This window comes from Parasteatoda tepidariorum, chromosome 8 (genome assembly GCF_043381705.1).
Source record: "Parasteatoda tepidariorum isolate YZ-2023 chromosome 8, CAS_Ptep_4.0, whole genome shotgun sequence".
Classification (NCBI taxonomy): domain Eukaryota; kingdom Metazoa; phylum Arthropoda; class Arachnida; order Araneae; family Theridiidae; genus Parasteatoda; species Parasteatoda tepidariorum.
This window is the reverse complement of record NC_092211.1, coordinates 468,236-481,551: the sequence shown is the minus strand read 5'-3', so window position 1 is coordinate 481,551 and position 13,316 is coordinate 468,236. Positions and strand designations below refer to the sequence as shown.

The window sequence follows — 13,316 nt, the reverse complement described above, 5'->3', positions numbered from 1 at the left end:
AATTAACAATCTTCCTTTCTTTCATGTTTGCCCATTTTACAAATGCTTCTTGAAAGTTAAATGCACTTTCAGGGCCCTAAATATTAATCATTAACAAATATATATATCATATATTCTAGCCATTTTTGTTGATCGCTATGCTTCATCTCGTTTGATCACGTTTTTTTCGTGAACGCTAGCGTCATGGTTCTTCTTGCGAAAGATATTTAGATTTTTTCTCCTTCTTGTTTGATCAAGTTTTTTTCATGGATGTTAGCGTCATGGTTTTTCGCGGAAGCTTTTTTTTAATGGAATTTAGTAAAATCCTTTAGCAAAAATGCGAAAATGCTTTGTTGAATTTTAGCATTTTTGATGGGTCTTTTCGCATTTTGCGAAAAAAGCTACCGTAGCGGAAACCCTGATATATATATATATATACATATACATACATACATATATATGATTGACATTGGACACCCGACCCAATTTAGGGTTTACGACTACTAATGTTCAACTCTATAGCCTTGTAATTTTGAACCAACCCAGAAGGCAGGGAAACTCCTGGATTAGTACCCCCAGAGGTATGATTTGTTAAGGGAACATAGGGAACTTTGTGACTCGACATATTTAACATACATTAGTCACCATTTACTACACTCTGAGTCTTCGCCGGCAGAGATTGAACCCACCACCTCTTGGGCCCAGTGCCCTACCAACCAGGCTTTCCCGGCAGCTGAAGACTTTATTTTATAACCGTTGTTGAATAGCCAATCCAATTTTTGGGTTCACGACTACTAATGTTCAACTCCGTAGCCTTGCAATTTTGAAACCAACCCATGATCCATCTACCACTGAGGATATTTCACGTCTGCACTGTGGTCAGTGCTAGCCGGATGCGGAATTTGTATCGGCCAGCCTTCACCTGTATTCAAACCCCTTTCACCTCAGAAGGTGAACGCTCTATCCCCTGAGCCATTGTGGTCTGCTGAAGACTGTTTTATTTTATGTTATAACCGTCGTTGGACTGCCAATTTAATTTTTTGGATTACGACTACTAATGTTTAACTCCGTAGCCTTGTAATTTTGAACCTTATCAGGAAGACAAGGGAACTCTTGGATCAAGTATTGGGAGAAATTTGCCTTTGATCAGGTTGCTCTTTCTCTGATTGCGTCTCTGTGGTTCAGAATCCATTTTAATGTTATATCACAAATGCCTAAACCTTCGCTAGTTTGTAGGTGTTGTTCTTTTGCCATGTTAATAAAAGAAACTTTAATTCCAAATTACTTGCAATTTTTTTTTTATTTATTTATTTTAAATTTTAGTTTTATTACAAAAAGAGATTTCGTTTGGTCATTTTAGTTGCTTTTGAATATTAAAATCTCCTGTTCTTTTAAAAATTCTGCATGGATTAAAATTATTGTTCCAAACAATAATTTTAATCCGTGTGGAATTTTATTACACCTATGCAAAACTGCAGCTTTAAATTGAATTTCGGTCATAAAATATTACATACCTAACAATAATACCTAAGTTGCTACAATAACAATCAAAATCACTGCTTTAAATTTCTAAACCGGATCATAGTAAGGAAAAGCATTTCCACAATAGTCCTTTGTAGCCGGAGAAGTTTCGAGTACTTCAGAATTTCGTGTTTTGTGGCAATGTGGTTAGTACAGTGCATCATCCACCTTTATATCATAGGCAAAAAATCATTAACTCATTAGAAACTGGGTGGGCTGTAACTGTCTGTTCCTAATAAATATATGTATTGTTTATTGACCTTATATATTTGTAACAAAAAAAATCTCTTTTTAATAGAATATGAGAAAGCAGCAGGAGGAGATCAACCTAGTTGTAGTAGTAGAGAAATACAGCGTGAAACTTTGCCGCAAACACCAGATGCAGGTATTATGTTAATTCTTTCAGCCTGTTCATATTTAATCTTTTCTTCATGTGTATTGCATGCTTTTCACTGGGATGTTCCTGAAGCTAGTTTCATGTTTTTATTCAAGAAAGCTTTATTACAAGCAAAGACATCCAATATCTTAACAAAATACAAACTTTATGAGGTTGCAGACAAAAGTCCTACTCAAAAATCAGAGGGTAGTAAAGTAAAACAAAGCTTTTTGTATGTTCGTAGATATTTTCAGAGACAGTTCTGCATTTGTCGAGCTGAGAAATTAATTTCAAAAAACCTTGTTTGAAATAGCTTCCCTACAATTTAACATGGTGTGTAGCATTTTTAAAAAATGCTTAAAGGTGCTTATTTTTTTTAAAAGCCCTTAAAGGTGTTTTTAAAAAGTGCTTAATTTTTCCTTTTCAAAAATGAGATTTTTCTTTACCGTGTCGGTTTTCGCTGCGTATTATGCAAAAGCGTGGTGCTCACTTAGTTCTATTCAACGTTTTCATGTATCATTCAACCACAATCCATTTTGGCGTACCGTCGGCCTGCAACGTTTGATAGAATCATGTTACATGTTTAATGAAATACTTGGGAGTCCGCATGTCCACCCTCTGAAATTGAACCGAAAAATATTAATCTTTTTGTCGTTGCTTATATAATCAAGAAAAGAATTCTTTGTCTGAAACTAGTTATTTTATCATGATCATGTAAAGTCTTTGAGAACTATTTTGAATTTTTTTAATGTATATAGTGCTTAAAATATTTTCTGATATAGTCAAAGTACTTTAAAGGTGCTTATTTGTTGCTAAAAGATTTGGCTACACACCCTGTTTAAGGATTACCTTCGTAGTCTGTTATGTTTTATTTCTTCAGAAGAAACATCACATCTCAAGGAGGGGGGGGGGCTTCAGAGAAAGAGTAGAAATATGATGGGGCAAGATTAGGCCTATGGGCTCAGCAATAATTGATTAATAACGCCATTTTAAGCCCTTTCTTATGACATGATGGTCTTAGGAATTAAATTTAGAAGTTTGATTTTATAAATTCAAAACATTGAATTAACCATGTAATGTTTCTCAAATTTTATATAAATGTTTTAATCAGTATACAGCAGTGGTTTCCAACTGGCTGCCCGCGAAGCTTTTTTTTTTTTTTTTTTTTTTTTTTTTTTTNTTTTGTGGCCCTCAAACTAAAATATATTAGTTGTCATTTTTTTGCGGACAATTTTTGTAAAAAATCTGTATGGGTTTAAAATACTTTTCTCGTTAATAAAAACCTAATTTCTTTGTTTCTGTGAAATTGAACTTACCAACGGTGCAAAAAAATTTATTTCTTAGGTTCTGCATCCAAGAAAATATTTATTCAAATACAAAAATAATCCTGTATGTTGCTCTCTATTTATTTCATTTTTTTTTGTATTTTGGTAATATAATTTATCATGTGTGTATCAGAAATTTTCTCGAAGAAATTCTCCGATTTGACTTTTTGAAACCACTCATTTTGAACGAAAATATGTTCACTCACATTTGTAAATTTTAAATTTAAAATATAAATATCTATTCTCTGGTGGTTGCAGCAGAAAAACCTTAATTTTCTCATTGAACATTGTGTGTGCTACTATGTAAGTTTTAATACCAACCTTTTTTAAAGTTTTAAATCTTAACCATTAGATATCTGTTGCACATTAATTGTTTAATACATAGGTGCACATTAAAGTTATTGTACCCCGAATTTTTTAATATGCAATTAAATATTTTTAAAAATCTACTTCTTATTTTAATTTGTAATTCAATACTTTTGTTTTGTACTACTTGGTAAAAATCTGACTGTAATTTTTAATGTTCCTTCAAACATAAGAGTCCTACATGAAATTTTGATAAATTTGCGGCCTGCCATTTGATTTGTGTTTTTAATTGTAGCCCCCGGCCTCATTTAGGTTGAAAACCCCTGGTATACAGTAATAGGTTTACTGTAATAGGTTTATGGTAGGAAAAAGATTGAATGAATTATATTTACTGAGAAGAAGATTCAATGAATTCTTAATTTCATTTTTAAAATAACCGAAATATGTTATGCATATTTTGGCATAACTATTGCAATTATTTCATATTAATGCTCTATGGAGTGCAAGTTATACTCTTATAATTTATAACAAAATCAAAACTTGAACTCAGATCCAAGTTTAATGATAAATAGATTTTTCTTATGTTTTATTTGTATTTTTTAATTTTGATTTCAATGATAAAAAATAGTGAAACAGTTTGCTAAGGTAAAAAATATAATAGGTATTTTTTGTAAATAATACTAGTACTAAATTAACTAGTTCTAAATTAACTAGTTTAACTAGTACTAAATTTTTTTATATAAGGTGTCAAAATCTTTAAGAAGGAAACTTTGTGTACTGTTCCTGCAGATATTGCCTTTTAGTTTATTGCAATGTGATGTGTAAGAAGCAGCAGGATATCTTATGGCAAAAAACTTGTGCTGTCCTGCTAACACACATATCTTAAAATTTTTTATAATTTTTATTGTTTTCTGCTAAAATTGTTTTTCTGACTTTATGAATTTCTTTTATTATTAATTTCAGAAATGAGTGAGCAAGAAATGCTGGAAGTAGCAATAAGAATGTCAATGGAATCGTGATGTTAAATATGTTTTATACTCTTTCTTGTATTGTCTTTAACAAAAAAATTTTATAAATGTGTATTTGAGATGGAGTGTTGCCTTCTGTAAACATGACTTCATACTATATTTTGTTATGTTATTTATTAACTTTATAATGAAGTATATCACAATTCGGCTTGAACTGAATCTATCAACAACAACAAAAAATAACAATAATTTGAATGCATGCATTTTTGACAAAAATTTAGCCTGCATAGGCAGTGTTACTTAATTAAGCTTATTTTAGGAGGACACTATATCACAGGGGTGGCCAAGCTGCTTGATCCTCGAGCCATTTTTCAAATTTTGAAATTTTTCGCAAGCCGCAATTAAATACGTATTTAAAAGGTATGCAAAAAAGGTATTTAAAAAAAAATTTTTTTTACATAAATTATATTTATTGAGTATAAGTACAAAATGTGTGTATTGAATTTAAATACTAAAAATTAAACACATTTATTTTACTTCTCTTGATAATTCTTTGAGATGCTGGTTAGTTAATAATGATCGTTTTTTGGATTTCTCGAATTTTAAAGTGGAATAAAATGATTCACATAATAAGTTGTTTCAAAAATTTAAATAATTCTATCAGCCTTTTTTAATTCAGGATACTTCGATTCTGGTACAAATTTCCAAAATTCAGTAATCGACGTCGACTTATATTTTAATTGTAGAGCTTGATCTTCTTGCATCTTTACTAATTATTTCTCCTGGTGCTTTTTGTGTCATAATTATATTGGAAATGGAAAACACCTTGAATTGAACAACATTGCACTTAGTCTGTTATATTTGTTCTCAGTAATTTAAAAGACAATTTGAAACACATACAGAACGATAATAATTTTTTAAAATGTAATAGCACAAAAATTAAAAAGGAACTCGGGTACATTTATCGAGAGCAACAAATAATCCTTGAAAGAGCCGCAGGTTGGCCACCTCTGCTATATCATGTGAGAAACTTTTCAAGGCAAGTTCTGTTTCATCTTCATTGTTAAGTATCGGAAAAATTGAGTTCAGGTAGATCTGAAATAAACCTAAAAGCTTTGAATGCTGAAAAAATGTTTTCTAAATATCCAAATGCAAACAAATTATTGCACAATTACTTCTCCCTTACATAATCTTGAGTTATCCTGTTATAATTTTTTTTGTATTTTTAATTTTTTTTTTTTTTTTTTTTTTTTTTTTTTTTTTTTTTTTTTTTTTGCAATATCAACAAAATATAAACAAATTATTGCACAATTACCTCTCCCTTGCATAATCCTGAGTTATCCTGTTATAATTTTTTTGAATTTTTAATAATTTTTTTTTGCAATGTCAGAAACTTGATGGTTTATTCTAGGTTTACTTTAACTCACTTTTCCTTGACTTTGAATTAATTATAATGGTTGAAAGAAGCTGCCATAAAAGGTTTCTGCTGTGGTATAGCCTCCATTTAAATCCTTAATTTTTTCTTCTTTCTTCATCATTTCATGTGTTACTTCCTTCTATTCCTGGTTCTTTTGCATTATTTTAATGTTTATTTTTAATTTGAATTTATTTAATTTTTAATTAAAAAAATATTAAATTAGTTTATGTTTAATAATTTCCATATAATGTTTTGAATATTAAATGCAAATTATAAAACTTTGATTTAAGGAATTATTTTTTTAATTTTGAAAAAATTAAAATTATTCTGGTATGTATATGCAATACGTGCCTTTTTCATTTTGAATACTAATTCAGTTTTGAATATTTTTAAATCCGTGCATTGCATTTTACTCAATTATATGCAATTTTGGTATATTGATTTACTTTTAAATGTGACTTAACATGATTAACCTTGGTTTTCAATTTCAAAGATCCAATCTTTTTTTTCTATTAGGTTGGTAAGGAAGTCATTTTAATTTTAGTTTTTTAATGTAAAACAAAAGTTTTTTTTTCAACAAATGAACTCTAATCAGTCAAATATATTCCATTCTGTTTGACCATTTTAAATGTGCATTTTTTGCTACGAAATTTATAAAAAGAAAAAGAAAATCGCAGTGTATGTGTGATATGCATGTGAAACATAATTTTTGCATTTTGTCTTTTAGCCAATTCTGTTTTGAATTTGTATGAAATCCGTTTATGGATTTTACACACCTGCCAACTTTTTATCCTTTGGAGGAGGATTTTTCCCAGTGGTAGTAAAATGGAAATTGAAATATAAATTTAGGTATAAACATACGTCTTAATTTGAAAAAGCTTAAACAAACAACCACATTTGCATCACATATTATTATATGTACTTAATTTTTTTAAAAATAGTGGTCATAATTATTACACGTTAAGTTTATAAATGCAAGGAATATATAGAAAGTATACATTTTACTACCACTTTAAATATAAAAATAAAATTTTACTCAAAATGCATAAAAGTTTGCAGATATGATTTCAGTATTTTTTAATATAAAATCAAGTTATAAATTGTTTTCTTTTTAAGTATGAATTTTCTATTGCAAAGTGAAAATACTTCTCAGTTATTCCCTGCTGCTTGAATCAATTGATTACGTTCTTGAGTTTTAAAGCATAAAGGCACTCATGAAATAATTTATATTATTATGAGAGTATTAATTATAAAATATGTAATAATCTCCATTTCAGTTGAGGATTCATGTAATGTTTATATCCTTCACTTCAAAGTCTTTCTTATAATACTAGACTATGTATATTTCATCTAAGGTCTGGTTTTTTAGATCTACTTTTTCACAATGCCAAATTTTATTAGAAACTAACCATTTTGAAATTGCAATAACGTATTGAAATTGCATTAAAACATTGTGTGAGCACCAAATGGGGTTGTGTTTTGCATATTTTTGCTAACAAACGGGATATGAGCAGTGCTTACATGAAACATTAAAACCCCCTAATTTTTAAATGTGGAATAAAAGATGATTTTGGAGTAAAAAAAAATTTTTCAAAGAGTTTTATGAAAAGGAAGAAAAAAATTCAAAATTTTATAAAATGAATTAAAATGTAAACTTCTTTTTAAAAGTTACATCTTTTATTAGAATTCTTAATTATTCCCAAAACTATATTATTTTGAGTTTTAAGAAGAAGAAAATGTTTTTCAAGGAGTTTAAATTTTTTTTCAATGAGTTTCGTGAGTTTTCAAAGGATTACTGAAGAATATTCAAAATGAATTTAAATGTAAACTTCCTTTTAATGCAACATGCTTAATTATTCCCAAAACTAAGATTATTTTGAGTTTTAAGTAGAAGAAAAATTTTCAATGGGTTTAAAAAAACTTTTTTTCAATGAGTTTCAGGAATTTTCATTGAGTTACAAAAGAATATTCAAAATTTTATAAAATGAATTAAAATATAAACTTCCTTATAATGCAAAGTTACATATCTTTATTAGAATTCTTAATTATTCCCAAAACTAGATTATTTAGTTAATTGAAACAAAATCTAGGGGAGTAGCAACTGTCATACATAAGCTTGAAAGAGGGTTTGTGGTTTGCTTAATTTTACAGACAAGGGTAGGAGTAGGGTTTCAAAACTGGCAAAAATATGCTGACATAATATTTGAATAATTGCAATATATAAGAATGTAAATTTATTTTTATTATCTATTTAGATAAATGCTCTGTGTTCCCCCCCCCTGTATTTGAAGAATGTGTGTAAATTGTTTATTTTTTGATATAATCTACTGTTTAAAACATACAGTATACACCTGATTATCCATTCGTAGATAATTAGGTTTTCGGATTCTTCGTTCTTGCCTACAGCTAATTAAAAATAATATATTTTATAGAATAAAAGAAAAGCTTGAATAAAACACCGTAGAAAGGAATGGTCTTCTTTTTCCTAATTAATATTGCTGGTAAAACACGAGCACAGCCAAAATCTAACAGTTGAGGAATGTGGATTTACCAAACACCAAAATATATTTGATTCCGTAATTAGAGAGTTGAAAGTCAACTGTTAGAAACTATTGCATGTTTCACCCTGCGATTTAATAAATAAATGCAAATAATAAATGAATTTAATGGTAGTGTTAAAAGCAATACTTTTTAATAGGAAACTTACTCATTTATATATTGTATTCTAAACTAGAATATAATAGTTAATTCTGGGTATTTTAATGTATTTCCATAAAATGTTTCGTTCTCAAAACTTTCTCATTTTACTATTTTCTATGATAAGAAATATTATAATAGTCAGCAATAGATTGACTTCAAGTTTCAATTTTTGAATTACAAACTTAAATGCTACGGTTGTTTTTTCTTTACTTTGACCTTATTAATGCATTTTTAAAGTATTTCCTTTAGTATATTCTTAAACTGTGAGTGACCAACCTGTGCACAGGAATTTTACCAATGACAATTGAAAAATAAAAGAATTTTTAAAAGTAATTATACTGTCTTCAAAATGTTGGCAAAATATGTAAAATCTCTACATATACTACTGAATATATTATGCACTGATACTTAAGGACTACTAAATTTTAGAATGCGGGAAAAACCCTACCCTAGTTAGTCATTGATCGAATATAAGCCAGAGAGTATATTTTTTATTTAAAAATTCACCCAAAATTCAAAGTGGTATATACATAGATGCCAACTTTCCTGACAGTGGATATTTATTTTCGAGTGGTAGTCTTTTATTGTATGATTTTTTATTTAGTTAATTCGATTTACAAGATATTCACCCACCACTACTTTTAAATAGTTCAAAAGCTTATATGTTACCCTGAAATTATTACTGTTTAGTTGCGTTGAGTTTTAAAATGTTGGCAAAACTAATTGAAAATCGGAAAATTTTAGCTTCTAGCTATCTACTGTTTTTTTTAATTTTTATTTTGTGTAATTAGCCGGCGTAACAAAATTATGGAATGTTACACTTGGAAATAAAACTGTACCCTTCTTGTAGTAACAGTTGCCAGTGAGTAAGAGAAGCACAGACCTTACAACGCGGTAATTAAATCTTTTTAAAAATGCACTGGTAGCAATATATATAGAAATGAAGACCTTTTTATCTATGAAGACATAAATCAAGAGGGAAACATCAGAAGATAAGATACTTGAACCAAAATTGACGGAATTTTACGGAGATCTGATTCTGGTACGGAATTTATTGGATTTTTTGTGTGTTCTTTATCTTTAGTTTATATATTCTTATCAACATAAGCATAGGTTAGCTAGATGAATTAAAAAATAATTATATTCCTTTCAAATTATCCTTTTTATGTGTTTCTTATTCAATTGTTAAATTGACATTCCGTTTTCAACTATTATCTTATGTATTGTATGTACGTTTTGCTATATTTACCGATTATCTTTAATACTCAACAAAAGGAGAGGCATTTCTGTTGTTGATGTCCTCTTGGAATTGTTCAGATTATAAGTCCACCTCCTCACTTTAGCCTTTGAAAAAAATTTCTGTAAAAAATATATTCGGAAGTAATAGGTATTTTTATGTGTGCAAACTTTTGATTTTAAAGAAAAGAATGTAAACATATTTCACATTAATGCAGAAATAACTATCAAAGTCTGTACTGCTCTGAACTAGGATGTATTTAAAAAATCTATTATCCATTATGCAGAATCCATTCATTGCTAGATTTGATGTTTTTCAAGATGATAAAAAAGGTTTTATCTTTTCTGAAATCTTATTTTTAATTTCTTTACACGATGTTAACTGTTACTCATCTAAAATTTAAATTAAAACTATTGTCATCACCATCCAATGCAAATAATAAAGAAATGAAAATAATAAGGATCAAATGAGCAATAAGGAGGAAATGCAAATAATAATGATCAAATTCAAATGATCCAAATTATATTGAATTTTGGAAATTTCATCCTTATTTTTTGAGGCCCTAATACTGGGAACTTGGTATAAAAATTTTACAAAAACCTTATTAATTAAATATTGACTGTTTAATAATTTTTTGGAATTAAATGTTCAAGTCATTCACTTTAATTTTATACACTACTGACTGAACCTTTAACATTAAACATACCAACACTTAATATAAACCTATTTCTAATATAGCCGGTCAGATGACGGGACTAAGTTTCTTGATTGAATGTTTGAAATATGGATGTTTGGAAGGAAATAAACTAAAAAAAACTTTGTTGTAATTAAACAAAATTGCATATTGCCAATTTTTATGTATCATCACAAACACAAAGAATAAGAATTTTTAATTCATTGCTCAACGCATTTTTTACATATGCAGGATGTTTCAATTGTACATGTTCCGCAAACATATTTCTTCTAATTATTATTTTTTTTATAATTATAAGAATTATAATTATTCTTATGATTAATATTATTTCTTCTTAGAACATGTTTCTGAGTAAAAACTAGCTGAATAAAGTAACTAGAAATGAAGTAAAGCCATTAAAGTAAAATATTAGCTATTTACCAACACATTTAGTTTTTGTCACTTTTTCTAACACAAAAAGGCCAATCTAGAATTTTAGGTAGTTTCTTGAAATTTGTATTCACAGTTATTCTGATTGAACTAACTACACAACTGTCTTTGCAGAAATAAGCAACTATTCTAATGCAATACGTTGCACACGCATTACATCGTAATTTCTGATCCTTATAAAGCAATAAATTGTTCTCCCGGTCAAATGACTGTTTGTGGTCGAAATAGGTGTACGACAAGTATTATTCAAAACAAACAAAATAAAAATAATAGAATATTAAGTGCATATAATTGTTAGAAAAAGTCATGAAGTCAATTGTGCGAATACCATAAGATCATAAGCACATTTTCGATGCAAAAGTTCTTAAACGGTCATGGTATGTTTAGTGTTAAAAAAGATATTAACAATAAAACCAGGGTTAGGGCTTCTTTTTTATTTTTACGCTACTCAGTATTGCATAAAAAATTTTTTTGCTATTGCCTTAAAGTCTTATTGTCAGCATAGAAATATATATATATTTTTTTCATATTTGTTAGTATGTTGGAAAAGTTGGGAGTGGCCTTGTGATTTTAGCCATGGCATAAAATGTGGTTCTTCTGTCTCAAACTACACAATTAATCTAATGTTGTACTTCATACATTATTTTTTTATCACTTAGCAGAAGAATATGTTAATATGATATTTTAGTTAATCAGCTTTAAGATGTACATAAACATCAGGAAGCTACTTATAAAATAAAAAAATTCACTTAAAAACCTAGCTTTACAGAATGCATTGATAAGAACACAAACAACAGATATTGGCGCCTGATTACAGACAACGTCAGGTTTAATTGGTAAATGGGTCTGCTTTCTAAATTTACCTCTAACATGAACTATCATGTTTATTTTAGTATTCTGAATGATAAAACAACTTCATGTTGAATCTTGGTACTACTATTTTTCAGGATGACAACAGAAAAGGTTATTGGGGTGGAATAATATGTGACTGATTCCATTCAACACACACTCACACATGCTATTATATCGTTATTGGCCTGCAAAATCACCAGACTTGAACTGGTGATTTCGCAGGATTTTTATTTTATTAAAAACATATGGGGTTGATTGGAATCACACAAAAATCAGCAATTAGGTGACTTTACGCAGTCGAATTTTCAGTGAGTAACTAAAAAGCTAGGTGCATATCCAAAAACTTGTGGATTCATTACCTTACTGAAACCAGATAGTAATCAATAGAAATTATTTAATGATGTTTTTGAATATTTCTGTAGGGGATACACTTTTTGCCCGGTGAGTTTATTTTGTTACCGAAATCAACCTTGTAATTTAGTTTTTCATATAACATCTTCCCTCCAGTTTTTATTTGAACTTGACATGAATTAACTCAAATTAAAAATACTCATTAGCATAGTGTATAATGATTGTAAAAAAAATTTATACTCTTGAAAATATGTGTACATGTTAAAATCTATCAACTTATAAACATACTCAGCTGTTGAACAGGTGTAAATTATGTAAATAAATATGAACAACATTGTTAAAAAAATGATTCTAAATTTGTTATTTAATACACAGTTTATCTTACTATGTGAAATGACATATTATATACTTAATAAAGCTTTTGTATTCATGCTTTTTATATTTATTCATGAGTGACATAATGAATCATCACATTCTAAATTAATGTTTAATTAATTATTCACATTAAAAGAAAAGTCCACTAGAGATTGGTTTGTATCAATGTATTTGGGTCCCGCAGTGAACTGATCCCAGCAGATCACTGACTGCAGTCAGTGTGCGGGTTGGTGACCACTTAGATCAGTTTGCGTAGGATTCGATCACTAAAATCCAAATCACTATTCATTACATTACTAATGAAAAAATATTAAACAATACTTGTCAAAGGTTTTTTTGAGTCTCTCAGTATTTGCCATTTGGTGCACTTAGTGCAAAAACTATTGAAAGTAACACATTAAACTTTTTTATTCAACAAAAACAATATATTCTACAGGCTAAACATGTTATTTTCTCCACATTCATTTTAGGTTTTTTTTTAAATTAATGATGTACCAAAGCATTAAAAAAATTCTTGCTAAGTTGTTAAAATAAATGCATTTTAATTAGTTTTTCAATGATATATTAAAAAAAATATTTAAAATAAAATACTTTGTAATATTGGTACTTTTGGTGTATCCATCCTTATAACTTTATGAGAAAAAAAAATATGTTAACCTGGAAATTTTAAGATTTTTACCTGGAAAAATTTGAAACCTGATTTGAGTGGCCACCCTGATTCAGCCTACAGCATGGACTAGAAAAAGAAACAACTCATTACTTTTATAAACAGAAGCAAATATTGTT

General features: G+C 28.5%; 1 protein-coding gene across 1 annotated transcript in view; it reads left to right on the top strand.

The window, feature by feature from the left end:
* LOC107447259 (ataxin-3) overlaps positions 1–12,585 on the top strand; it is a 32,066-nt gene extending 19,481 nt beyond the window's left edge. The window contains exons 6-7 of the mRNA XM_016062134.3: positions 1,799–1,885; positions 4,471–12,585. Coding sequence (XP_015917620.2) covers positions 1,799–1,885; positions 4,471–4,526 — 143 coding nt within the window. The 3' untranslated portion in view covers positions 4,527–12,585. The remainder of the gene's footprint in view (positions 1–1,798; positions 1,886–4,470) is intronic.
* Positions 12,586–13,316: the final 731 nt, after the last annotated feature.